Source organism: Zalophus californianus, chromosome X, assembly GCF_009762305.2.
Source record: "Zalophus californianus isolate mZalCal1 chromosome X, mZalCal1.pri.v2, whole genome shotgun sequence".
Lineage (NCBI taxonomy): Eukaryota > Metazoa > Chordata > Mammalia > Carnivora > Otariidae > Zalophus > Zalophus californianus.
Genome location: NC_045612.1, coordinates 2,194,374 through 2,220,382, shown reverse-complemented (window position 1 = coordinate 2,220,382; position 26,009 = coordinate 2,194,374). Strand labels below are relative to the sequence as shown.

The 26,009-nt window shown below is 51.8% G+C and overlaps 2 protein-coding genes across 17 annotated transcripts in view; both read right to left on the bottom strand.

Annotated features, from left to right (window-relative positions):
* Positions 1 to 14,578: 14,578 nt before the first annotated feature.
* On the bottom strand, positions 14,579 to 16,265 carry TREX2 (three prime repair exonuclease 2). The gene is made up of 2 exons (XM_027608869.1): positions 16,129 to 16,265; positions 14,579 to 15,620 (listed from the first exon to the last, which is right to left on the bottom strand). The coding sequence occupies exon 2, from the start codon at positions 15,584 to 15,586 to the stop codon at positions 14,876 to 14,878; it is 711 nt and encodes a 236-aa protein (XP_027464670.1). The 5' UTR covers positions 15,587 to 15,620; positions 16,129 to 16,265; the 3' UTR covers positions 14,579 to 14,875.
* The window catches only part of HAUS7 (HAUS augmin like complex subunit 7), a 32,396-nt gene continuing 22,534 nt past the window's right edge, over positions 16,148 to 26,009 (bottom strand). For 12 of the 16 annotated variants that reach the window (XM_035725688.1, XM_027608866.1, XM_027608865.1 and 9 more), the window contains 4 exons: positions 25,445 to 25,603; positions 25,253 to 25,349; positions 24,482 to 24,706; positions 21,876 to 23,359 (listed from right to left, as the gene is read on the bottom strand). In XM_035725688.1, coding sequence (XP_035581581.1) covers positions 23,078 to 23,359; positions 24,482 to 24,706; positions 25,253 to 25,349; positions 25,445 to 25,603 — 763 coding nt within the window. In that variant the 3' untranslated portion in view covers positions 21,876 to 23,077. Of the gene's footprint in view, positions 16,767 to 17,944; positions 18,050 to 20,626; positions 21,418 to 21,875; positions 23,360 to 23,727; positions 23,846 to 24,481; positions 24,707 to 25,252; positions 25,350 to 25,444; positions 25,604 to 26,009 lie in introns of those variants that run through there. The other 4 variants (XM_027608861.1, XM_027608859.1, XM_027608860.1 and 1 more) reach the window with 3 other exon arrangements.

The window sequence follows — 26,009 nt, the reverse complement described above, 5'->3', positions numbered from 1 at the left end:
GGCTAGTTCAGTGGGAACAAGGTACTTGGTGAAAGGAGGTGGAGAGAGAATGAGTCAGGCAGGCCGAGAAGAGGTGGGGAGAGAAAGACAAAGGAAAAGGAGAGTAGAACACACCCTGGTGAACTCCTCAGACTAGAAAAACAAATGCATACAGTGTATCAGGAACGTGGCCTCAAGCACAGGTGACCTGTGAGGTGCACAGCTCCACCGATATGCAGATTTTTTTGTGTGTTAAATACAGGATGATACTGTAAATGTATTTTCCTTATGATTTTCTTAATAACATTCTCTTTTCTCTAGTTGACTTGATTGTAAGAATGCAGTACATAATACATACAACCTCCAAAATGTGTGTTACCCGACTGTTTGTTATTGGTGAGACTTCCAGTTAACAGGCAGCTATTAGTCATTAAGGTTTGGGAGATTCAAAGTTACACGTGGATTTTTCAGCTCTGCCGGGGGTCAGCATCCCTAACTCCCATGTTGTTCAAGGTAAGGAATCTGGGGGCAGCTTGCTGGCATCGGTTCAGCAGCAGAGCACTGGCAAGGCCCAGTATCAAATTAGCTTAGCTTTGCCTCATGATCACAAAAAGGCTGCTGAAGCACCTGCTGTCACATATGCAAAGGACAGAAGGGGGAAAGGGCAAGGACAGCTGCATCTGTCCCCTTTTATCAAGAAAGCAACAGTTTTTCCAGAAACTTGCCCAGCAGACTTCCACTTAGGTCTCAGAACTGGATCACATGACCACCCTTAGCTGGAAGAGAGGCTGGGGAAAGCTGGAGACAGGATTGTCATGACCTGTCACCTGAGGCTGAGCCCACTGATGCCCTGAACAAAACTGGGATCTTATCCCCAGAGGAGAGGGCTGGAATGGATACTGGGTGATGTTATGGATTGAATTATGTCCCCCCAAAAGATATGTTGAAGTCCTAGCCCCCAGTGACGTCAGAATGTGACCCTATTTACAAATAGGGTCTTTGCAGATATAACTAGTTATGATGAGGTCATACTAGACCCTACCAGCAGCTGGAAGAGGTGCAGAAGGATCATCCCCTAGAGCCCACAGGGGGAGTACGGTCCTGCTGACCCCTTCCTTTCTACCCATGGTGAGAGGGAAGGAAGCCGGCCGTGTCTGAGCCTCCTCCCCACATGCTGGCACTCTGCATGCTCACTGCTAAGAGGCAGACAGACTCGCACCCAAGTCCCACGGCTTTTTCCCCTGCAGCCAACCCTGTTCTCCAAACTAGCAGGCACCCGGCTGGCCTTGTCGTTTTCCCAACTTTTCCCCTTTGGGGCTGATTCTTTGCAGTTCCATCCCTCACTAACAACTGGTCGTACTGGATGCCGGGCACCTCCGTTTCCTTCCTGTGAAACTGAGGTTATTGCACATATGCAGGTTGTGATAAAGGTGAAGACAGCCTTCCTACTTTCAGTCACCAAATCTACACTGGGGCCACAGTGAGCAAGACAAAAACCCCTGCCCTTGAGGAGCTGGCCTTCATTCTAGTGACTGGACTGCTATGTGCGGAGGGGCGGGTGCTGGGATACAGCAGGGAGCAGGGGGGAGAGAGAGAGAGAGAGAGCTAGTGCAAATGGTGGCTCAGAAGAGTGGACATTTAAGCAGAGATGTGGTTGAGGTGGATGTCTGAAAAAGAGCAGTCCAGGAGGAGGGCACAGGCAGTGCAAAGGTCCGGAGGCGGTGTGTTGGCCTCCTTGGGGCTGCCGTAACAAGTACCACAAACCAGGTGGCTTAAAACAACAGAGACTGAGTCTCTCACAGCTCTGAGTCCAGAAGTCCAAAATCAAGGTGCCAGCAGGGCCACACTCCCTGCAGCGGCTCGAGGGACGAACCCTTCCTCACCTCTTCCAGCTGCTGGTGGTCCCACACATTCCCTGGCTTGTGGCCACATCCTTGCCATCCTTGCCTCCGATGTCACCTTCTCTGTGTCTGGGTCTCTCCTCTTCTGTCTCTTATAAGGACACTTGTCATTGGATTTAGGACCTACCCAGGTAATCCTGGATGATCTCATCTCGAGATTCACAAAGACCCAATAAGGTCATATTCACAGGGTCCAGGGATTAGAATGTGGGCAGATCTTTTGGATGGCCCCCAGTCAGCCCACCACAGACAGGAACATGCTTGCTGTGTTTGAAGCCGTGTGGCTGTGAAGCCCATGCTAGGTCCCTTCTCGCTGCCCCCTGGGGCCCAGGGCAGAATGGGCACATGTGAGGGAAAGGTCCAGGACTCCTTGCTTTCTCCTCTTTCTCCACAAGCAGGATTTCCAGATTCTCAACCTGACACGCCCTGGCGAGCAGGTAAACTGCTCCATATACCCAAGTTGCTGGGGTCACAGAGCAGAGACATTGCTAGCCGTCAACAGGAGAAATGGCCAGAAAGTCTGTGCCCAGCCTTCTGTTGGTCAGCGTGCCTCCTCCTACCGCTGTCCTGCCTGGCATCACCATCACCCCGTCATCCTGTGTGGCGGACCCTGCCCGTGGGTCAGGCCCAGGGCAGCTAAACAAGCGCTTCCCAAGACTCCCAGTTTTGCCAGGTGGTGGAAGTGAGAGGAGGTGCAGAGATAGTAGGGGAGCTTGCTGGGGAAGGGACAATCCACCTCGGGCATTCGCGAGGCCATGCGCCGAGTGTGCAGGGCCGCTGACCACTTCATCCAGCAGGCAGCGGTCCAAGTGAGAGTCTAGGCAGTTCTGAGGACACCAGAGCGTGCTTCCGGCCTGCAGTGTGCAGGTGAGCGGCAGCCAGGGTGCCCAGCCCGCTCGGCACGGGAGAATCGGCCTGCAACTCAAATGTGGCAGAATTTCCCCTGATGGAAGGAGACCCTGCTCCTGGCCCTCCCTTAGAGCACTTGCTTGAGAAACCTAAATAAGCCTCCTACCAGCCTTAGAGCCCAGGAAGCTTCTTCTTAAGTGTCCCAGAGGCACCTCTTTGAAATGCACCCATTGAGGAAGGCAGGCCCCTTAGCTCCCACTCTCGGCTCTGGCCACCTGCCTGCCACAGACACAAAGCTTTCGTTGTCCTTCAGATACAGGCAATTCACTAGCACAGATGGCCACCCCGATTACCAGGTGAAGCTCCCATGAACCAGGATGGGAGATCTTGAGAAGTACCTGCATGGCATGGTGGGCAGTCCATTTCATACTTCGTAGTAAAATTGTTTGCTTTCTTTTCCACACTTGTGAAGAGAACTGGGGGGGGGGGGGGGGGGGCAGGACCTTTAGTTTCTCCCAGTACAGGCAGGGTTCAGGGGGAGGGGGCCGAAGTGGGAGGACGTAGATCTGGCACAGGAACGAATCTGGGCCCAGGGAAGCATCTGGCTCTACCCGCCCCCCCAACGCCCGCCCGGCCTCTCTGGGACTATAGACACTGTTGCACTTCACGCCACTTAAGGGACCCCAAGAGCCGGGGCTGGGTCCTGAGGGTGGCTAACAACAAAGAGATGGAAATTGAGAAGCTTTGTATACATATATCCAAACTCACCAGCGTGTTCATTAATCACATGCAAAGTTTTGTACACTAATTATATGCCAATAAAGCTGGAAAGAAAAATAAAATTTAATTTTAAATTAAATTAAAAGAGAGATGCCTGGGATGCCAGCCAAAAGACAAGAAACAAAGAGCAGGGTCAGAAAGGAAACAAGTTTAACAACGGATTAAAGAAAACCTCCTTGAGAAGGCAAAGGCCCCTCGGCTGCACCTCACGTACGTCACGTGCACCTGCCAAGCTCCAAATCTGATTGTCACAGAGCTGGGCGTTGCCTGGTGAACTTTCCTGAACTCACAGGATAACGGGAACATCTTAGAGGCTTCCAAACAAAAGGAAATCAGCCACAGCAGAAGTGGACCCAAGTGGGCCGGCTCCCCAGGCAACTCTGGAAGCCAGAAGCTGGAGAAGCAACTGCGCCCCAGTGGCTAAGCGTGGGGGGTGGAACCCTCACGGGACACTGTGGTCTCAGGATCCTGGAGGTCACAGAAAGACCGGGGGTGCCTGAGTGTGGCAGAGCTCCCAGGGATCGGAGCGGGGAAGCCGGCTGCAGAGACGGAGCCGAGGCGTGGGCTCTCAGCTCGGGGTGGCCATAAACTGTAATCCGCGGCCCAGTCGGGCCACTGCTCCTCCAGCAGGGACCCAACAAGCGGCAGAGCCGGGGAGACTCCCCTCCCTCCCCCAGGAGGAGCGGCACGGGAACGCACCGCAGGGATCTGCTGGGTTTGGAGACTCCACACGGGGTCGGGTGCCAGAGATAGAAACGCTCGGTCACAGGCCGGGTGAGCACGGAGTGCGGCCGGAGACCGGGGACACGGGAGTGACTGACTGCTTTTCTCTGGGGGCGCACTGAGGAGCGGGGCCCCGAGTTCTCGGCTCCTCCGGGGGGAGATTGGGAGGCCGCCACTTCACTCTTGTCCTCCAAAGCTGAACCAAAAGCTTCCAGGGAACAAAAGCTCCTGAGAGCAAACCCGAGCAGCTTGCTTAGCCCGGACCAGCAAGGGCGGGGCACTCCCGCCTCCGGCAAAGACATTTGGGAACCGCGGCGACAGGCCCCTCCCCCAGAAGATCACCAAGAACAGCCAGCCAAGACCAAGTTGACCGATCAATGAGAACGGCAGAACTCCAGCGCTAGGGGAATACTGCACATAGAATTCATGACTTTTTTACCATGATTCTTTAGTCTTTCAAAGTTAATTTTTTTAATTTTCTTTTTTTCTTTTTCTCTTTTTTGAATTTTTCTTTTTCCCTTTTTCAACCAACATCTTATCAATCCCTTTTTTTGAAATCTTTTTCATTTTCCATTTTAGAGTCATATTCTATCCCTTCATTGTAGTTAACCTTATTTTTGATATATATGTAAGTTTCCTCTCTTTAAAATTTTGGGATACAGTTTCCTCTAACAGATCAAAATATACCCTAAATCACTAGTGTATGGCGTTGTTCTAGTCTCCTGCCTGATCACAGTCTCTCCCTTTTTTTATTTTTAATTTCTCTTTCTTTTTTCAACCAACGCCTTATCAATTCCTTTTATAAAATCTTTTGTAATTTTCATCTTTACAGTCATATTCCATCCTTTCATCGTATTTACCCTTATTTTTGTACGTATATAAGTTTTTCTTTCTTTAAAATTTTGGGAGGCACTTTCTTCTAACAGACCAAAATACACCCAAAATCTAGTGTGTGGCACTGATCTATGCACCAGCCTGATCATATTTGATCATACTCTTTTCTCTTTCTTTCTTTCTTTCCCTTTCTTTTCCCCTGGTTTTGGGTCTCTTCTGATTTGTTTAGTGTATATTTTACTGGGGTCGTTGTTACCCTGTTAGCATTTTGTTCTCTCATTCATCTATTCTCCTCTGGACAAAATGACAAGATGGAAAAACTCACCTCAAAAAAAAAAACAAGAGGCAGTACCGACTGCCAGGGACCTAATCAATATGGACATTAGTAAGATGTCGGAACTAGAGTTCAGAATGACAATTATAAAGATACTAGCTGGGCTTGAAAAAAGCATGGGAGATACTAGAGAAACCCTTTCTGGAGAAATAAAAGAACTAAAATCTAACCAAGTTGAAATCAAAAAGGCTATTAATGAAGTGCAATCAAAAAGGGAGGCTCTAACTGCTAGGATAAATAAGGCAGAAGAGAGAATTAGCGATATAGAAGACCAAATGATGGAGAATAAAGCAGCCGAGAAAAAGAGATATGAAAAACTACTGGATCACGAGGGCAGAATTCGAGAGATAAGTGATACAGTAAGATGAAACAATATTAGAATAATTGGGATCCCAGAAGAAGAAGAAAAAGAGAGAGGGGCAGAAGGTATATTGGAGCAAATTATAGCAGAGAACTTCCCTAATTTGGGGGAGAAAACAAGCATCAAAATCCAGGAGGCACAGAGAACCCCCCCAAAATCAATAAAAATAAGTGAACACCCCGACATCTAATAGTAAAACTTACAAGTCTCAGAGACAAAGAGAAAATCCTGAAAGCAGCTCAGGACAAGAGGTCTGTAACCTACAATGGTAGAAACATTAGATTGGCAACAGACCTATCCACAGAGACCTGGCAGGCCAGAAAGGAGTGGCATGATATATTCAGAGCACTAAATGAGAAAAATATGCAGCCAAGAATACTATATCCAGCTAGGCTATCATTGAAAATAGAAGGAGAGATAAAAAAAAAAAAAAAAACTTCCAGGACAAAAAAACTAAAAGAATTTGCAAACACAAAACCAGCCCTACAAGAAATATTGAAAGGGGTCCTCTAAGCAAAGAGAGAGCCCAAAAATAACATAGACCAGAAAAGAACACAGACAATATACAGTAACAGTCACCTTACAGGCAATACAATGGCACCAAATTCATATCTTTCAATAGTTACCTTGAATGTAAATGGGCTAAATGCCCCAATCAGAAGACACAGGTATCAGATTGGATGAAAAAAACAAGACCCATCGATATGCTGTCTGCAAGAGACTCATTTTAGACCCAAAGAAACCTCCAGATTGAATCTGTGAGGGGGTGGAAAACTATCTACCATGCTGATGGACATCAAAAGAAAGCTAGGGTGGCAATCCTTATATCAGACAACTTAGATTTTAAACCAAAGACTATAATAAGAGATGAGGAAGGACACTATATCCGACTTAAAGGGTCTATCCAACAAGAAGATCTAACAATTGTAAATATCTATGCCCCTAACATGGGAGCAGCCAATTATGTAAGCCAATTAATAACAAAATCAAAGAAACACATCAACAACAATACAGTAATAGTAGGGGACTTTACCACCACCCTCACTGAAATAGACAGATCCTCTAAGCAAAAGATCAGCAAGGAAATAAAGACTTTAAATGACACACTGGACCAAATGGCCTTCACAGATATATTCAGAACATTCCATCCCAAAGTGACAGAATACACATTCTTCTCTAGTGCTCATGGAACATTCTCCAGAATAGATCACATCCTAGGTCACAAATCGGGTCTCAACCAGTACCAAAAGACTGGGATCATTCCCTGCATATTTTCAGACCACAGTGCTTTGAAACTAGAACTCAATCACAAGAGGAATGTCGGAAAGAAATACATGGAGGCTAAAGAGCATCCTACTAAAGAATGAATGGGTCAACCAGGAAATTAAAGAAGAATTAAAAAAAATTCAAGGAAACAAATGAAAACGAAAACACAACTCTTCCAAATCTTTGGGATGCAGCAAAGGCAGTCCTAAGAGGAAAGTATATAGCAATATAAGCCTTTCTCAAACAAGAAAGGTCTCAAATACACAACCTAACCCTACACCTAAAGGAGCTGGAGAAAGAAGAGCAAATAAAGCCTAAACCCAGCGGGAGAAGAGATATAATAAAGATCAGAGCAGAAATCAATGAAATAGAAACCAAAAGAACAGTAGAACAGATCAACGAAACTAGGAGCTGGTTCTTTGAAAGAATTAACAAGATTGATAAACCCCTGGCCAGACTGATCAAAAAGAAAAGAGAAATGACCCAAATAAATAAAATTATGAATGAAAGAGGAGAGATCAGAACCAACACCAAAGAAATGCAAACAATTATAAGAACATATTATGAGCAACTATATGCCAGCAAATTAGACAATCTGGACGAAATGGATGCATTCCTAGAGATGTATCAACTACCAAAACTGAACCAGGAAGGGGCGCCTGGGTGGCTCAGTTGGTTAAGCGACTGCCTTCAGCTCAGGTCATGATCCCAGGGTCCTGGGATCGAGCCCTGCATCGGGCTCCCTGCTCAGCGGAGAACCTGCTTCTCTCCCTCTCCCTCTGCCTGCTGTTCTGCCTACTTGTGCGCGCACTCTCTCTCTCTCTGTCAAATAAATAAATAAAATCTTAAAAAAAAAAAAAAAAACTGAACCAGGAAGAAATAGAAAACCTCAACAGACCTATAACCACTAAGGAAATTGAAGCAGTAATCAAAAATCTCCCAACAAACAAAAGCCCAGGGCCAGATGGCTTCCCGGGGGAATTTTACCAAACATTTAAAGAAGAATTAATAGCTATTCTTCTGAAGCTGTTCCAAAAAATAGAAATGGAAGGAAAACTTCCAAACTCGTTTTATGAGGCCAGCATTACCTTGATCCCAAAACCAAAGACCCCATCAAAAAGGAGAATTACAGACCAATATCCCTGATGACGATGGATGCAAAAATTCTCACCAAAATACAAGCCAATAGGATCCAACAGTACATTAAAAGGATTATTCACCACTACCAAATGGGATTTATTCCTGGGCTGCAAGGTTGGTTCAACGCCTGCAAATCAAGCAATGTGATACAATACATTAATAAAAGAAAGAACAAGAACCATATGATCCTCTCAATAGATGCAGAAAAAGCATTTGACAAAGTACAGCCTCCTTTCTTGATTAAAACTCTTCAGAGTGTAGGGATAGAGGGTACATTCCTCAATATCATAAAAGCCATCTACGAAAAACCCACGGCGAATATCATTCTCAATGGGGAAAAACTGAGAGCTTTCCCACTAAGGTCAGGAACACGTCAGGGATGTCCACTATCACCACTGCTATTCAGCGTAGTACTAGAAGTCCTAGCCACAGCAATCAGACAACAAAAAGAAATCAAAGGCATCCGAGTCAGCACAGAAGTCAAACTCTCACTCTCTGCAGATGATATGATACTTTATGTGGAAAACCCAAAAGACTCCACCCCAAAACTGCTAGAACTCATACAGGAATTCAGTAAAGTGGCAGGATATAAAATCAATGCACAGAAATCAGTGGCCTTCCTATACACCAACAAGACAGAAGAAAGAGAAATTAAGGAGTCGATCCCATTTACAATTGCACCCAAAACCATAAGATACCTAGGAATAAATCTAACCAAAGAGGCAAAGGATCTGTACTCAGAAAACTATAGAATACTCCTGAAAGAAACTGAGGAAGACACAAAGAAAAGGAAAAACGTTCCACGCTCATGGATTGGAAGAACAAACACTGTGAAGATGTCAACGCTACCTAGAGCAATCTACACATTTAATACAATCCCTATCAAAATACCATCCATTTTTTTCAAAGAAATGGAACAAATAATCCTAAAATTTGTATGGAACGAGAAAAGACCCCGAATAGCCAGAGGAATGTTGAAAAAGAAAAGCAAAGCTGGCGGCATCACAATTCCGGACTTCCAGCTCTATTACAAAGTTGTCATCATCAAGACAGAATGGTACTGGCACAAAACAGACATATAGGTCAATGGAACAGAATAGGGAGCCCAGAAATGGACCCTCAACTCTATGGTCAACTAATCTTCGACAAAGCAGGAAAGAATGTCCAATGGAAAAAAGTCTCTTCAACAAATGGTGTTGGGAAAATTGGGCAGCCACATGCAGAAGAATGAAACTCGACCATTTCCTTACACCATACACACAAAAATAGACTCAAAATGGATGAAAGACCTAAGTGTGAGACAGGAGTCCCTCAAAATCCTAGAGGAGAACACAGGCAGCAACTTCTTCGACCTCAGCCACCGGAACTTCTTCCTAGAAACACCGCCAAAGGCAAGGGAAGCAAGGGAAAAAAATGAACTATTGGGACTTCATCAAGATAAAAAGCTTTTGCACAGCAAAGGAAACAGTCAATAAAACCAAAAGACAACCGACACAATGGGAGAAGATACTTGCAAATGACGTATCAGATCAAGGGCTAGTATCCAAAATCTATAAAGAACTTACCAAACTCAACACCCAAAGAACAAATAATCCAATCAAGAAATGGGCAGAAGACATGAACAGACATTTTTCCAAAGAAGACATCCAAATGGCCAACAGACACATGAAAAAGTGCTCAACATCGCTCGGCATCAGGGAAATCCAAATCAAAACCTCAATGAGATACCACCTCACACCAGTCAGAATGGCTAAAATTAACAAGTCAGGAAACAGCAGACGATGGCAAGGATTTGGAGAAAGGGGAACCCTCCTACACTGTTGGTGGGAATGCAAGCTCGTGCAGCCACTCTGGAAAACAGTATGGAGGTTCCTCCAAAAGTTGAAAACAGAGCTACCGTACGACCCAGCAATTGCACTACTGGGTATTTACCCCAAAGATAGAAGTGTAGTGATCCAAAGGGGTACGTGCACCCCAATGTTTATAGCAGCAATGTCCACAATAGCCAAACTATGGAAAGAGCCCAGATGTCCATCAACAGATGAATGGATAAAGAAGATGTGGTATATGTACACAATGGAATATTATGCAGCCATCAAAAAAAAAAATGAAATCTTGCCATTTGCCATGACGTGGATGGAACTAGAGGGTATTATGCTGAGCGAAATAAGTCAATCAGAGAAAGACATGTATCATAAGATCTCACTGAAATGAGGAATTCTTAATCTCAGGAAACAAACTGAGGGTTGCTGGAGCAGTGGGGGGTGGGAGGGATGGGGCGGCTGGGTGCTAGACATGGGGGAGGGTATGTGCTATGGTGAGTGCTGTGAATTGTGCAAGACTGCTGAATCACAGACCTGTACCTTTGAAACAATACATTATATGTTAATGTATTGAAACAATACATTATATGTTAATGGAGCACTGGGTGTTATATGCAAACAATGAATCATGGAACACTACATCAAAAACTAATGATGTAATGTATGGTGATTAACACAACATAATAAAATTAAATTAAAAAAAAAAAAAAAAAAGAAACACCCGTAATACAAAGAAAGCAAAGAGGGAGATCTCACTCAGGGAAACGTTAGTCTTTGGCCTCAGTTATTAAGGCCGGAAGATGACAAAGGAACTTAGTTTTCCTCTTAAGAAAAAGAACAAAAACTAAACCCAAAGAAAATAGACAGATGGAATTAATAAAGATAAAAGCTGCAGTTAATGAAGCAGAAAACAAAGAAAAGGAAAAAGGATAAATCAAAATCCTGTTTTTTCTTTGAAAAGACCAACGGAATGTATAAACGAGAAAGGAGATACCACTGCAAACACTGAAGAAACAGAATTATGGCAGTTTACCTTAGAGGAAACTGACATTATAGACCATTAACACAAGAAAGAGGTGCTTATGATTTTTTAAAGCAGCTTCTAATAAGACCCCTTTTATGCAGAATCATAAGCACACGTGTGTGAATGAGGTGCATCTAAGTATGTGAGGGGGCATCTGTGAGGGGTGTGTTTGCACACCCGTGAGTCGGTGCGCGGGTGTGGGCAGAGGTGGGTGTGTGAATGGGGAGGGGTGTGGGGGGGTGCACGTGCACGAGCTGAGGTGCAGAAAGCAGGGTCCCCACAATGCCGACGCTGCTCTCAGGGACAGGGATCCACAGCATGAAACTCTTTTGCAGACACTTGTCTGCCCTCTAGGAATTCTGTATGAGGCCAGGCATCGCTTGCAGAAAACGCCAACATCCAGTGGCTCCCCCGAAGAAACAATGGCAGGAGGGCTGGCCCGTGTCGTGTCTCCAGCTTTCTGCTTGAGGCTTGTGCATGGCCTGGTTCAGACTTTGTCCTCATCACATTGTTCCCTGCACAAAGACAAGCCGAAAACGCTCCTGGCCTTGTTACTTTGGTCCTTGTCCCTCTGCATGAATAATTCTGTTTTCAATCGGCTTGTGTCACGTTCCCCGAGTATGCTGCTGATCACAGACACATCCCCATTGGCAGACACTGATGTGGCTTATCAGCCAGTGACACATCTTGACAACAGGCAGGTGGCTGGCCAGGGTGAGCTGGAGCGGCAGAGTTGTTTCCCTGGGTCTGGCCCCTTTCACGCAGCGTACGTACCATGGGTATCCCCCTCCCCCAGGGTGCTGTGTCTCAGGAGCTCACGGATGTGCCATGCTTTGATCCACCTTCTGAGGCTGTGTCCAGTCCAGGACTGTTATGAATAAAGCTACCATGAACAGTCACGTGTGAGTCTTTGTGTGGACACATACATTCATTTCTGTTGGGTAAGTAAATACCCAGTAGTGGAATCACAGGGTCATCGTGGCAGGTGCACGTTTAGCATTTTAAGACACAGCCAAACTGTTTTCCAAAGTGGTTGTATCATCTTACATTTCTACCAGTTCTTCCACATCATCGCCAAAACTTGGCTATGGGCAGCCTTTTATATTGTAGCCATTCTAATAGATGTTAAATGTTCAGGAATTTTGAGAGCTGATTTGAAACACCACCATTATTAGAAATGAAATTATCTGAACTTCCACTTATATTAAAAACAAAGGAGATACTCAAAACTCATCATATCCTATCTCACCAGTTTACTGGTACCCATGTACTGACCCCCACCTACCGTACCCATTGGTAGGAGTCTACAGTACAGCGTGCTACAGTGAATCTCTGCCCGGCTTCGCATTCGAGGACGTTGTGTGGGTAGCTGGAAATTGGCCCGGTGCACAGACTGACAACACCGCGGGACAGCATATGCTACAAACCAGGGCTTGATCCATTACTGTTTGGTTGACTGTGTAAACTTGAGTCTGTAGTCACTATGTCGTGACTAGCAAAAAAAGGGGGGGGAGAGGATACTCTTCAAATAACAAAAACTATGATCTAGTTCAGCAAAGGTGTGGCTCGTGTCACCAATGAACATGGGAAGTTCCCAAATATACCTTTGTTGTTTCCCTTCCTCTTACTCATTAAGATAAATGAAAATGGCAACCGACATTTATGTGGGAACCACACTCGTGTGTTTACATCCTTCATATCAAACAAATTGAAAACTTATTCACGTGTGTGCATATGTACACACACGTACATACAGAGAGATACACACATACACAAACACACACGACTTTCCTGGAGAGCCGCTGCCGCCCACCCATCAGCCTGTGTGTGCAGGTCCAAGCGCGGGCCCAGGGACGGTGCCTGAGGCCAGGAGAGCCCGAGGTGGGGAGAGAGAGGCATCTGGGCCTGGAGACCACTCCTGACATCACCACCTCAGCGAGTCAGTGGCCTAGCGCTTGAACGGCTAGCTAATGGGGACCCAGCCCCGCTTGGGCACCAGAGGATCTGAGGGTTCCTGGCTGCCTCGATCCTGGTGGTGTCCCCTACTCTTTCAGCCCCTGCCTGGTGCAGCCTCTGGGCCCGAGGGCCCACCCTGGCCTGGCCTGTGGCCCTCTTCCAGGTGGGTGCTCTCCTGGGGCAGGGAGCCCACCAGCCTGGCCCGGGAAGCTCAACAGTGCACAGACCACACCCCCCCAACTAGCCCCCAATAGGTCCTTCCCTTACCGTGTACCCTCCCGCACCACTGCCAGCCTGTCCTGGGCCAGGCCAGTGGCTCTCCCTCCAACTGAGCCCCAACACCGCTGCTATAGTCCATTCTCCACAGGGCAGCCTGAGAAGCAGCGTGAAAACCTAAGTCAGATTTCGCCCCTCCCTGCCTACAACTCTGTGGCTCCCCACTGCCCTCAGGGTCAGTCCAGACCCCCACGCCCAGGCAATGGGCATGGCCTGAGGTGGCCACTGCCTGGGTTCCGACCTCACCGTTCTACTACCTTACACACTGCAGTGGCTCTAGTCTCTCTGACCTAGTTAGAGTGTCCCAGATGGGCCCGGCTGGCTCAAGGCTCAAGGCTCAGCTCATGCAAGTCACTCTCGGGCGTGGCCACCCCACCCACCCCACCCTTCTCACCTGCTCTCCCTGTCTCCCAGACATTCCGCCCCTGCCTTGCCCCATTGTTTGGTGACACAGGTGGGGCCCCAGAGGCAGGTTAGCTGGCTCCCCAAAGCCCAGCAAAGACAGCTGCCGAGAAGCTGCCTTCCCCAGCAGAGCAGCCTCCTGGCCCTCCTCAGGCCAAGCCACAAGGGTCACAGGGCCCAAGACAAACTCCTTCCTAGGTGCTGCCCTCACTGTGCCAGCCACGCCACCTATCCTGCACACCTCAGGCACCCCTCACCCCACATGCACCAGGGGGCCCTCCTGGAGACTGACTTGCACACATAAGGCCCTTTTTGCATATGTCCCATATTCTCCAGCACCCTGACCACGTCAGGCACTGTACTGTTCTGTGCGCCCATCTTTCATCCTGCTGCCACCTTGCAGAACAGGGACAGACGCTTCAGGAGAGGAAGGAGTTGCCCAGGATCCACAGGGGGCAAGAACTGGAGCTGGGCTCTGCACCTAGGCAAGCAGAGGGCTCTGTGGGCACAGCACCCTGAGCCAAAAAAGCCTGAGCTCCCTGGAGGCTCTCTTCCAGCTCCCTCCCCAGCTCAGATTCCAGGCAAGGCAGATGTTCCTAAGGCCCTGCTCACCAATTTCCTGAGCCTCCGGGGTGACAATGCCGGGAGGGGGTGATAACCAAGGCAACAGCAGACCAGCCGGGGAGGAGGCCCATGGCTGGGGACCCGCAGCCCCTGCCTGCCAGCACCTTGGACCAGCCTCTGAGCAATAGCTGCTCACCGGCTCCGCCACCCACCCACCCACCCACCAGGCTCACCACAAGCGCAGGTCACAAGGGGGCGGCTCTGGGGGGCTCTGCTCTGGCCCCTGGCTTGGCTCCCTGCCTGCCCCCTCTGGGCAGGGTATAGGGGGGCAACTGGAAACTCAGCTGGCGAGTAGCTGTTGTTTATTGAGAGACCAGGTGAAGGGTGGGAGCCTGCAGCAGCAAACCACTAAAGCATAGTCCAGGGGTGGGGCTGGGAGAAAGCTCCAGGGCTACAAGGCTACCCAGGCCAGGGCCAGGAGGAGGCCTGGCAGGTGCAAAGGCCCGGGGCTAGCTGGTTACGAGGGCGGGGGCGGGGGGGGGAGTGGGGCACTGGTCCGGGGCCAGCTCCAGGCCTCAGAGCCTGACCGGTCAAAGTTGGTGCCACCCATGCTGAGAGTGGGCCTCAACCCCCTGGGTGGTGGTCTCACCGAGCCCCTGGCACTCAGACTTCAAGGCTCGGGCCATCGGATGGCACATACATGGGCTCGATGCGGGCCCAGCTTCGGGCCTGCTCGTCAGCCCAGCCAAGCAGCTCAGTAGCGCGGTGCAGGAAGACCATGAGCAGGGTGTGGACATCACCCTCGGCTGAGTGGGCTGCACTTGGCTCTGCCTGGAAGTAGCGGCGGAAGAGGCTGCCCAGGCTGTAACCCTTGCAGCCCTGGGCCCGGGTGCCATGGCTGTGGGCACGGTCCAGGCTCCGCAGCGCAGGCAGTGTATCCAGACAGACGGTGTCCGGGGGCAGGTGGGCGCCCAGGCGCCGCAGCTCTGTGCACAGCAGGGGGAAGTCATAATCAAAGCCGTTGTGGGCCACAAGGCAGATGGGGCCCTCCTGGCGGCTCAAGAAGGCCTGCAGCGTCCGCACCACGGCATCGTCGAAGCCGGCCTTCCGGCACCGCGCCAGGCTGTCGCTGCTCAGGCCGGTGATCTCACTGGCCTTGGCGGTGAAAGGGCGCTCTGGACTCATGCACAGCGTGAGCTTGTCCAGGACCCGGGGCAGCACAGGGGCACCAGACTCGTCTCGATCTGGGCTCTCCAGGGAGGAGCGGTGCACCGCAAACAGGGATATCTCAGCCACCTCGGGATCTATACTGGGGAGCCCAGTGGCTTCCAGATCCAGGAAGACGAAAGTCTCGGCCCGGGGTGCCTCGGACATGGTGATGTGCTCACGGGGACAGCAAAGCCTAAAGCTGCCAGGGCAAGAGGCACAAAACCTGAGGGCCAAAGTGATGGGGATGCCTGGGCCCAGCCACATACAGCCGACTCCGTGGCCAGTGCTCCAACCCCTTTGTTCAGGGGGAGGCCTCCTGGGGCCTCGGCACCCTCTCCATTCTGTGCCCCAGTCCCTCCCTGGCCATTGTCACTACTACCAAGTAGGAAACAGCAAAAGGTAGGGCTGGTCTGCCCAGATCCCGGCCCAGAGGCCTCTGCCACCTGCCTCCAGGTACCTGAGAGGCAAAGTGCGCCGGGTCTGTGTCACCCGGGACCTGGGGAGGTGCCAGTCTAGAATGGTGTCTTCACTGAGACACCCTGGCTGGGAGCCTGCACCCCTAGGGTCATCTGTCGGGAAGCAGGCAGCCAAGCATCCTTGGTTTGGCCTCCTCTGGCCTCCCTGGCACACAGGTGCCTTCCCCAACCTGGCCACCTGCCTCTGGGCTCCCGCCAGCTGTCCTCACCAACCCTGCTGCGCTGGCTTACCTGGGGCAGGTGCTGGCCGGCTTCCTGGGCTGCTGGGCACCTGTCTCCAAACAGGCTGCTCCAGGCGGCCTTTAATCAGTGGCCGTGGCCCGCCCCCAGCCGCCTGTTGGGCAACGAGGAGGCCTAAGGCCGCAGGACCTGTGCAGCCGGCTTGCCGCCCCCTCGCTCACTCACAGCTGCTGAGACACACGCCCTGTGTTTACAAATTGGAAAGCAGGCTCCTAGGCCACACGCAGGCTCCCCACAAGCTGGGCCGTGGGCTGGAGGAACGTGTCATCACAGGCATGAGGAGGAAGTGCGAGCCAGGATTTGGCAGCTGAGCTAGGACGACTCCCAGCAAGGTGGCAAGGCCCCTTCTCCAGGGCAGAGCTCCACCTGTGTCACGAGGGACCAGGTTGCCCTTCATGAGGCTAAAGTGAGCTCGGGAGTGGGCAAGAGGTGCCTGCACGTGCCGTGCTTAGCCAAGAAAGGGAAGGGTGCACTCAGGATGGGACCTCGGTGTCGCCCCCGTGACCTTGGGCACTTTCCATGCTGCCTGGCTCACACATCTCACAGACTAGTCTTCCAGCAGGAAGGGGAGATGGTATATGCTTCACGGGCACAATGACCCACAATATCCAAGAGGCCTTTAGCAGAAGCTGCCAGGAAGGAGGAAGAGAGGCGAGGCCTGACCTGGCAAGCCATGTGGGCTCCAGCTGAACCAATCCTGCCCCACCAAATGAGGAAGGATGAGCCACAGGAAAGGTGGGGGCACGAGACTGCCCGAGCAGCACCCCCAGCCCCAGGACCATGGGAGTGGGAGTGAAGCCCAGCCCCTCAGAGCAAAGACAAGAAGGCCCTCCCTGGCCAGAAAGCGGGCAGCATTGTCCCGAAGACCTCGTTCCGGAGCGAGACATGCCAGGCCTCGGCAGTCGGTGCCCATAGGCCCAGCCTCCTGCCAGGGGCACAGGGAGGCAACCGAGATGCTGGTTGCGGCCTGCCCACCGCAGGCCCTCCCGAGTCCGCTGGAGGGTGAAGCTGTTGATGCAGCCGGGCAGCAGTGACCCTAGGCCTGCCTGTCCTCTCCCCCCACCCCCGGCAGTCTCCCTGTCTGGAGCACCCACAGGGGACTTGAGGTGGTAATGGCGTGGGAGCAGGTGAGGCTCATGGCCAGGGTGGGGCTCTGCAGTGGACCAAGTGTTGAGAGGGAGGCCCCTCCTCAAGCCCCCTTTGGCCTGCCACTGGGCTGAGGGAGGCAGAGGCCCCACCAGTCATGCCCGCTCCCAAGTGTGGAGGGAGGGAGGTGGCTGTGACAGGCACACTGCTCAGGCCACTGGCAAGAAGTCCCCAGGCCGGTGCAGGGAGGCCTGGGGAGGAAGGAGGAGGAAACACACGCCCTGGCCACCGGGTCCTGGATGTGGTGGGCGCCAGTGGCCAGGCCGGGGCTGTGGGAGGAGTCCACACGTGGGACCCCGAGGCCAGTCACAACAGAGGCAGCAGATTTCTGGGGCTTGGCATCGCCAAGTTTAACTGGGCAGGGAAGGAACGGAAGCCAACGGGAGCTGCTGCGAGGCAGAGGGGGCAGAAGAGGGGCATGGCTGAGGCCACCTGGGACAGCGGGAAGGGCAGACCGAGCCATAGGATGCCGTGGCCCCCTCAGCTGCAGCCAGGAAGCAGCTTCTTAGGACCGAAGCTTTCCTTTCTCGCCAGCTCGCCTCTGCCCTCTCCCTCCTTCCCTCTCAAGCCGCTGAAGGGCCTGGGCCCAGAGCACACGGGGGCCGTGAACGCTTCTCCTGCCCGTGGCTCCCACCCTGTGCCCCCCCCCACCCCCGACCACCTGACTCTTCAGGGCAGAGCTTCCCGCTCACAGACTACTCCATGCCTTTCTGCAGACTGTCACTGAAGATCTTGTATTTCTGAGTTAGTTCTTCCACTTTGGTGGCTGCAGAGAAAAAAACAATACGAACAGCAAAGTGACTCCTAGCGCTTCCCAGCCTGGAAGAGGCCGCTCCCGACCTTCCCCCGCCCCCAACGCCAGCCTTGCAAGCCTTCACTGTCTTTCGCTGGTTCTTCTCAGGCCCCAGGCGTCCCTGCACCCTCAAAGGGCTTGCAGCCTAGGCATCCAACTCCCACCGTGATCCAGAAACTGCCAAGCCAGGAGCTGCCAGGAGGTCTAGGGCTGAGAGCACAGATGGAAGGCCCCTGTGGGTACCAGGCTGAGCCCCAGGCCAGGTTCCACTCACTGGGCATTGTCCATGCCCACCCCAACCCTCGCCAGAGCCCAGGAGCCAGGGGTTCTTCTGAGTTGGATGGTGTGTTCCCTACTGCTCAGACCAGTAACCCATGCACACATACAAATCAAATGACACGGGGCCTTAGCTGCACAACCCGCCCCCGCCGCCCCCCCCACCCCGGGCCCTGGGCTTTCAGAGCTGGGGGCACCGCCATAATTCGCACCTGCCTCCTGACGTCCCAGTTTCACATAATGAGCACTGGGCATGAAATACAGGGACTTTAGCTCACTCCCCTCCCCGACCCTGGGGACTCTGGGCTCTTCCCTCAGGTTCCCTTGGTTAGTGGTGCCTTCACTTAAATACACAACTATTCCTTCCTCCACCAACCTGCCTCTCCGCCTCTGGCCTGTCCCCTCCCCTCCCACATGGCACGGTCTTTAATTGACATTTGGTCCCGCCTGTCCAGAGGTGACTCTGAGGCTCAGGAATCATGGGGCGTGCCTCAGGGTGATGAGCCCAGCCCCAACGACCCTCCCCACTCGTCATCAGTGCTCCCGCTGGGCGCGGCCGACTGTGCTTCCTCTCCTGATCCCATTTCTCCTCAGATGGGGTTTTCCTAGGTCCCTCTGGGAATCATTTGCCTCTCCCACACCTCAGGCTTGTCCACTCTGCCTCCTGGGGCCGCGTCAATGCTGGGTGCTCCATCAGCTTACACGTCCTGGGCTCTCTTGGCCGGAAGCCAAGGCATTAGCCTCTGGAGGCGGCAGTTTCCTCTTTGAAAGCTTGGACCCCAGCACATTTGGGGTTCCATCTGCTCTGCACGCCCATCGCTCTATTTTTCCTTCCTCCTCCTCCTCTGGAGGGCCTGCTAGCCACCCAGATTGGCCCTCATTTTGTTGATCTGTGTCTTTTTCTCTCTATTCTTACACATTTGTTGCCTGCTCCTGCTGTTCTGCCCCCACAGAGCTCTTTCCCTTGATTTTTTTTCAACATTCTGGCAACCACGTTTAACTTCTAAGGGTGTTTGCTTATTTTCCTCTTTGTTGGTTTTTCATAGTTTCCTAGGTTAGGGAAGTTCTCTTCTCTGAATGACCCATTAGCCCTGCTTTTCCAGGTCTTTCTTCTCTCTTCCATGGTGCTGGCCCAGGTTGGGGAGAGGAGGCCTGGGAGCTAGTGTACTGGTCCCCGCTCCACTCTGGTGAAGACACCATTTTCTGCACAGTGTTTCCCAGCAGGAGCTCCAAGGGGGTCAAGGCAATGGAAGTGGCCTTCATGTCATGGACCCTTGGGCCAGAAAACGGTGGGCTTCAGCTGGGCTGCCAACCGCATCCAAAGCCTGGGTTTGCCATTTATTTCAATCATTTTCTTTATGAAAGAACAGGCGAGGGTCTCACTGGGAGCACCACCCTATACGGATCTGCTTTGCTTGTACCCTCTGCTTCCGGCCCACTCACCACTGCCCTCCCCCGCCCCCCCCCCCCCGGGGCTGCTGGCCACACAGCTCTGGGACAGCAGCAGATCGACCAGACAGGCCCCTCTCTTCTCCCTTGGGCTGTGGCTTTTCCCACCCATTGCACGCATCAAATTGCTACCATCCACCTCTCTGTGTTGGTGCTGTCAACTCCCCACCCCTGCTCTCAGCACCAAGGCAAATGGGACTTCAGGTCCACCCAGCTGAGATGGTGACTGGTGAATGACGATGGGATGACCGGCCCATTCCGCGTCACCAAGGCCCTCTCCGTGCACACAATGGCACAGCTCAGGACACCGGCCCAGCAGGCACACCCAGCCCCTCACTCAAGCCCCTCCCTTCCGACATGGGGATGTGCGACCAACACAGCCTGGCTACTGACATACAGAATGGTGGCCTAGCTTCTTGTCCTGGGAAGGGAAGTGCCACAGACACGCAGACCTCCCACAGCTGCAGGGCCTGAAGGCCTTGGGTTTGGTCAGGTGGGGACAGAGGCAAGGTGGGAAGGCCGTTCTGATTGGCCCTGGCATGGAGTTGGCATGGACTGCTTCTTTGGTGTGTCTATAGCCCAAGAACTCATCTCAAACAACATCTGGAGGTGCCATACTTGCCCCTCACCACTCTCCAGACCCACTGAGGGGGCCAGGATCTCAAGGCGAGCCTGTGAAGCACCCTGCGGGAGCGGGGACAGGGAGAGGTTCTCACAGCTCAGACGTCACAGTTAGCCCTGCCAGCAGTCCTGCAATCACAGGTGCGGCGGCACATGGCAAAGGACACTAATGACCATTATTCTATTAAAAATACCATTTTATTAACAGCAATTAGGTACAGTGCGGGGGGGGGAGTCATAGTGACAGTGGTGACTAGGATAAATGTTACAACGAATTTTAAAATGGGTGGCTTTGGGGCAGGTCGGTCAGGAAGAAGAGACTCCCAAGCGCCTGGTATACACGTGGCAAATATGTGTGCCAAGGCCAAGAGCAGCAAGAAGGCTGCTGGAGAGGGCTGGCTGGAAAGTCCACACAAAGGGGAGGCTCAGAGGCTCTGTGACCTAAAGCCACTCCTTGGGGGTGCCCTGGGGGGAAACATTTACAGGCAAATGCTTTCATTGCTACTGCCTGCAGCGGCAGCTTGGGAGAAGCTGGGAAGTGCGGTGTCCACAGGGCTCTGAAGAGTTCTGGCAGTCCTGGCGCTCTACAAGGCCATGTGCATGCCCAGGGCTGTGCCGATACCCAGGAGAGAGCCGACAAGGACCTCAACAGTCGCCTCCGGCTGACTCCAAGGCTCAGAGCAGGCAGGAAGTGAAAGAGAAGTGAAGTGAAGGTCAAGTGTCTGGCTGAGTGCTGTTGAGATGTGAGGCTACCTATCCAAGAAGCTCAACAAACTCCAAAAGGGATAAAGTCAAAGCAATCCACACCAAGACTGATTATCACCCGACTGTCCGGAGCCAAAGACCAAGAGGGTCTTGGGACCAAGAGGAGAGGTGGGGCTGTGGAAGGGTCTCGGTGACATCAGCAGCTGCTTTCCCATCACAAGCTACGGAGGCCCGCAAAGCTGAACACATTGACCACCTGGCTCTTTACAAAACGAGTTTGCCGACGACAGCTACAGGGCAATGGAAATGAACAAATGACAGACACACACATGGTAGATGAATCTCACAGAGACATCATTACCATCAAGTCAGGACAGCAGCTGGCTGTCGGCGGGAAGAGACATGGGGGGCTTTCCAGGGTGCTAGCATGTTCTATTTCTTGACCTGGGTCATGGTTACACAAGTATTCACTTTAAAATCATCACTTGAATTGGAATAAAGGGGGTTGACCAGAGCACAGGGAAAATATCCAACTATTTCCTATTCCTATTCTACTCCCTCTGAATTGAGGTTCCTCACTAAGCACTATTTTTCTTATAAAAAAGACCTTTTCTGGGGCGCCTGGGTGGCTCACTCATTAAGTGTCTGCCTCCAGCTCAGGTCACGATCCCAGGATCCTGGGATCAAGGACCACCTCGGGCTCCTTCCTCAGTAGGGAGCCTGCTTCTCCCTCTGCCTGCTAGTCCCCCTGCTTGTACTCTCTCTCTCTCTCGCAAATAAATAAATAAAATCTTTTTTAAAAGACCTTTTCTGAATGCATATTTCCATAATAAAACAATAAATTTCCTCAGAAAAAAAGTTTAATTGAAACTAAATGCAGATCCAATCTGCCACATCCAATAACAGAAATGTCAGAAGGATCTGATCTGGCACTGATGGGGATACAGTAAGCAAACGGGGATGGGCCTCACCACCAGGACGCCAGGAGCCCCGTCATCAGGACGCAATCTAAGATGGGAACACGCTTTATGTCTCAACATGTTTCCTGCATCTTTTGGCCAGCTTGCCAGTGGGAGAGGGGTGGATTACCTAAGTGACCCATGTTCTGAAGACTACAGAGCAGGATAGAGAAACAGTAAATGAACGATACCACCTCTGACTCCGACACACAGAAAATCAGTGTCCACGCCCTGGCTCGCTTCCCACAAGGGGTTCTTGTACACGTTTGTCCTTTACAAAGGTGAGATCAGCCTGCAGTTTCCCTTTAACATTCTGTAACGTGCAGTTCTTTATGTTGTTGTAACCAACTTTTGAAACAACGAACACTATCCCACCACATACATATACCATTATTTACCAAAGCACTACCCAATGTTAAAACTTTGGACTGTTTCCATTTTCCACTATTGTAAATCTTGCAACAGCATCATATATAATAGTAAAAAGCTGAAAATGACTTATAGGCTGGATAACAGAAAATGTTAAGCAAATTACAGCAAATACCTGAACAGAAGGGTGTTTGACAATTAAAAATGTTACTTCCAAAACATGGGAAAATGCTTATAACATTTTTTTAAGTAATCTCTACGTCCAACGTGGGGCTTGAACTTACAACCCCGAGATCAAGAGTCGCATGCTCTCTCTACTGACTAAAGCCAGCCAGGCACCCCAGGAAAATGCTTATCATGTGATCACAGGGAAAGAACATAATGTAAAAGCGTATATGTGTTCTGATTACACTTACACAAAGAAATAAAAAATGATGAAAGGAAAAAAATATAGATAAATAGACCAAAATATTAACATCAACCATCTCTGGGCCACCAGGTTATGGACCGTTTTTATTATACCTCTGCACATCTTTGGGTTATCCCAAATTCCCAAAATTAATTTTTTTATTTTATAATCTGTAGAAAGCATTTTTTTCCAAGGGAAGAAAAACCTTATGCATCAGAAGAAGAAGAAAGTGAGGGACGATCCCCAAATACTCCCTAAATGCTGGTCAAGCAAGAAGGAGCCACATGTGAGGCAGGCACTAGGCCGAGGTGCGCAGGGACAGCCCTGCCTCTGACCACTGAGCAGGCAGGCACCAGCCCCAGCAAGTGGCAACCACATACCTAGACTCATGACAGAGTTGTTGCTGCCCCAACAGATCTGCTCGCCCTGCTGCTGCTTCGCCATCTCCACGGCTTGGGCCGAGGTGTCAGTGACCTCCGTGACTGCTTTCAACAGCTGGGAGGGATGGAGAGAGAGAGGCACATAGGCATTAAATGCTGGTGGTCTGATCTGCAGAAGCCGTCTCCTGCTTCCCACCCCAGTTCACATTCCGCATGTGCTCTTTCTTCCCTCGACCCTCAAGCATGTGGCATTCACCCCCAAGGACAGCCCAGGGTGAGGATGGGCCTGCCGACCAGCCGGAGAGTCACCGATCAGAGCTCTCCATGCTAAGTCCCTTCTTCCAGGCCCGGTGGGAATGCCACACAATTATGTGCCCCACCCCACACTAGCAGCTAAGCAAAGCCACAGGTGCAGTGGGAAAATCAATGTCCCAAGATTTTAAAAAAAGGGGGCAGGGCCTTCCTGATGAGAAAGGAACGTACCCTATCTTGCCCTGTTGGCAGAACGACAAAGGACAGGTTGGTCAGAGGTTTGGAAGTCTAGGAGTCTTTGTGTTAAAAAACCAAGACGGTGCTTGCTTCAGCAGCACTTAAACTAAAACTGGGAAAAAACAAGACAAATGTCGTGGAAGCCCTGGGCCGACATCAGAGTTTTAGGTTGGACTCCAGGGATCTGAAATGTGGAACAACAAAATGAGTAAGCAAATATTTATGTAGTCAGCTCAGCAATGTGAGACCACTTTTTCCTGTCTGTCTGAGCTGGGTCAAGAGCACAGACAGGCAAACATCTGTCTGTCTGTCCGGCATCGTTCTCGGTCATACACAAGAACGAACTGGCTGTGATACATCTGGGCACAGTGTGAAGACAGAGTGAGACTAATACAGGGACAGAAGCCAGAAGCTGGGATAAGGGTCCCATATGGTCACCCAGGACCCAGTGAAGGCAGTTCACAAACTTCTTCCAGGCCCAGGGTCTTGGCTCAGCTAATAGCCCCCCGAAGTGCAGTGGGACTCTCAAGGGAACATTCCTGTCAGCCCTCATCCCTTCCACGCACCAAGAAAAGCACCTTCCCCTCCTGCCCCAGGCCCCGAGGCTGAGGGCCAGCGCCCAACTGCACCAAGCCCCTCCCAGCCCCCTGTCGCAGACCTCACGCCTGTGGCTGGGGGCTACAGCAGCTGGCGGGGGCGGGGGCGGGGGGGGGGCGGCGAGGGTAGTGGAGGAAAGGGTGATTCTTACTTGGCTGCATGAAGTCAGAGTCTGGTACACGGCCTGGATGATGGGGCCACTCGGGTGGAGGTAGGGGCCTGGGCGCTGGCAGCACTCACCCAGCTCGTCATCATAGACTTGGAGAAAAGCCACAACGAGCTGGTAGAAGTCAGAGATGACCAGGCGCAGCTTCTGGTCCAGGGTGCTGGTGTCGGCCCCACTCACAGCAACTCCTTGCTTGTGCTGTGCAAAGCACTGCAAAGCCAGAAGCAGAGGGGCTCTTGAGGCTGCCCTGCCTGCCCCTGGGGCACCAAGTCTCTTCCCGCATCAGATACGTAAGACCAGAGGCAAAAAAGAGCAAGTTGGTTTTGAGCAAAGCCGCCTGGCTTCTGGCCTCAGCCCTGCCACTATTGCCTGTGTGGGCCTCGGTCTCCTCCTCGGGAAAAGGAAGCCAGGCCAAAGGCTGCTGGGAAGGCCACATGTAAGAAAGCATGTGAAAGCCCAGACGCCAGGGCCTGGTGCATCCCCTGCAGGAAGCCGATTCTTTCCATTCTTCGGAAAGCCTCCCCACATCTGCCCCCAGTTTGTCTGCCTCTCCCCTTCCCATGGGCCGGGCACCCACAATGTTCTAGAATCCACTGAGCCCTGTGCATATACCACCTCACTTACGCCTCACAACACATTCATTGTAAAGATGGGGCACCCAAGGCTGGGGAAGTGATGCTCCTTGCCCTAAGACAAAGTGCCTAGTCAGGCCCTCACCCCCAGGTCCCACAGCCCCCAGGAGCCGGCACCCCTCACCTCTACCCTGAGCATCTGCAGCTTGGCAGTGCTCTTCTGCAGCTTCCTGGCCAGCTCCATCACCTTCTCGTCCTCCAGCTCCACAGAGGGGCTGGTCCTGCAAGGAGAGAGAGGACATGTCCAGCCCCACGCCAGGGCAGGCCACACGGGGAAAGGCCGGTCTCAGGTAACAGAACCAAGCAAGACACATACCTCTGCCAGTCGTCGTTCTGCTGGTCGAGGAGGGGCTGCGTATCCAGGGGCCATGGGTCCCACTCTGGGCTCAGGAGCATCTGCAGGTGGGGGCTAGAGAAGAGCTCCCCCAGCAGAGCCTCATTCTTCTCTCTCGTATCCTCGAAGTGCTCCTTCACACTGCCGAGGGAGCCCCAAGGCCATGCTGTCACTGGCCTCCAGGGACTGTGTCAGCAGATTTGCTGAGACCCCTGGCCAAGGAAGCCCTCAGTCCCCTGGGGGAGACCCAGAGGGCAAAACGAGCCCGGGCAGAGGGGCCGGGAGACAATGTCTCCCCCAGTCCCTGCCCTGCTTTGGCAGCCAGGACCGAGCCCCAGTCCTCTGAGAGCCCACCTTCCCCGGCAGGCCTGCCTGTCTTCTCTACGGCCTGCACTGCACCTTCACGCTGACAGCCTGGTACTGTGAGCACTGCCCCAGCGGGATGTTCCACCTGGGCTCACACCCCACCGGGCCCACACCCCACCGGGCCAGTGTGGAGCTACTGCTGCCCAAGTGGAAAGTTAAGACCCCAGCTGGAGATGTACCT

Coding starts and splice junctions, on each gene's coding strand:
- TREX2 (XM_027608869.1), bottom strand. CDS start 15,586: ATGTCCGAGGCACCCCGGGCCGAGACTTTCGTCTTCCTGGATCTGGAA.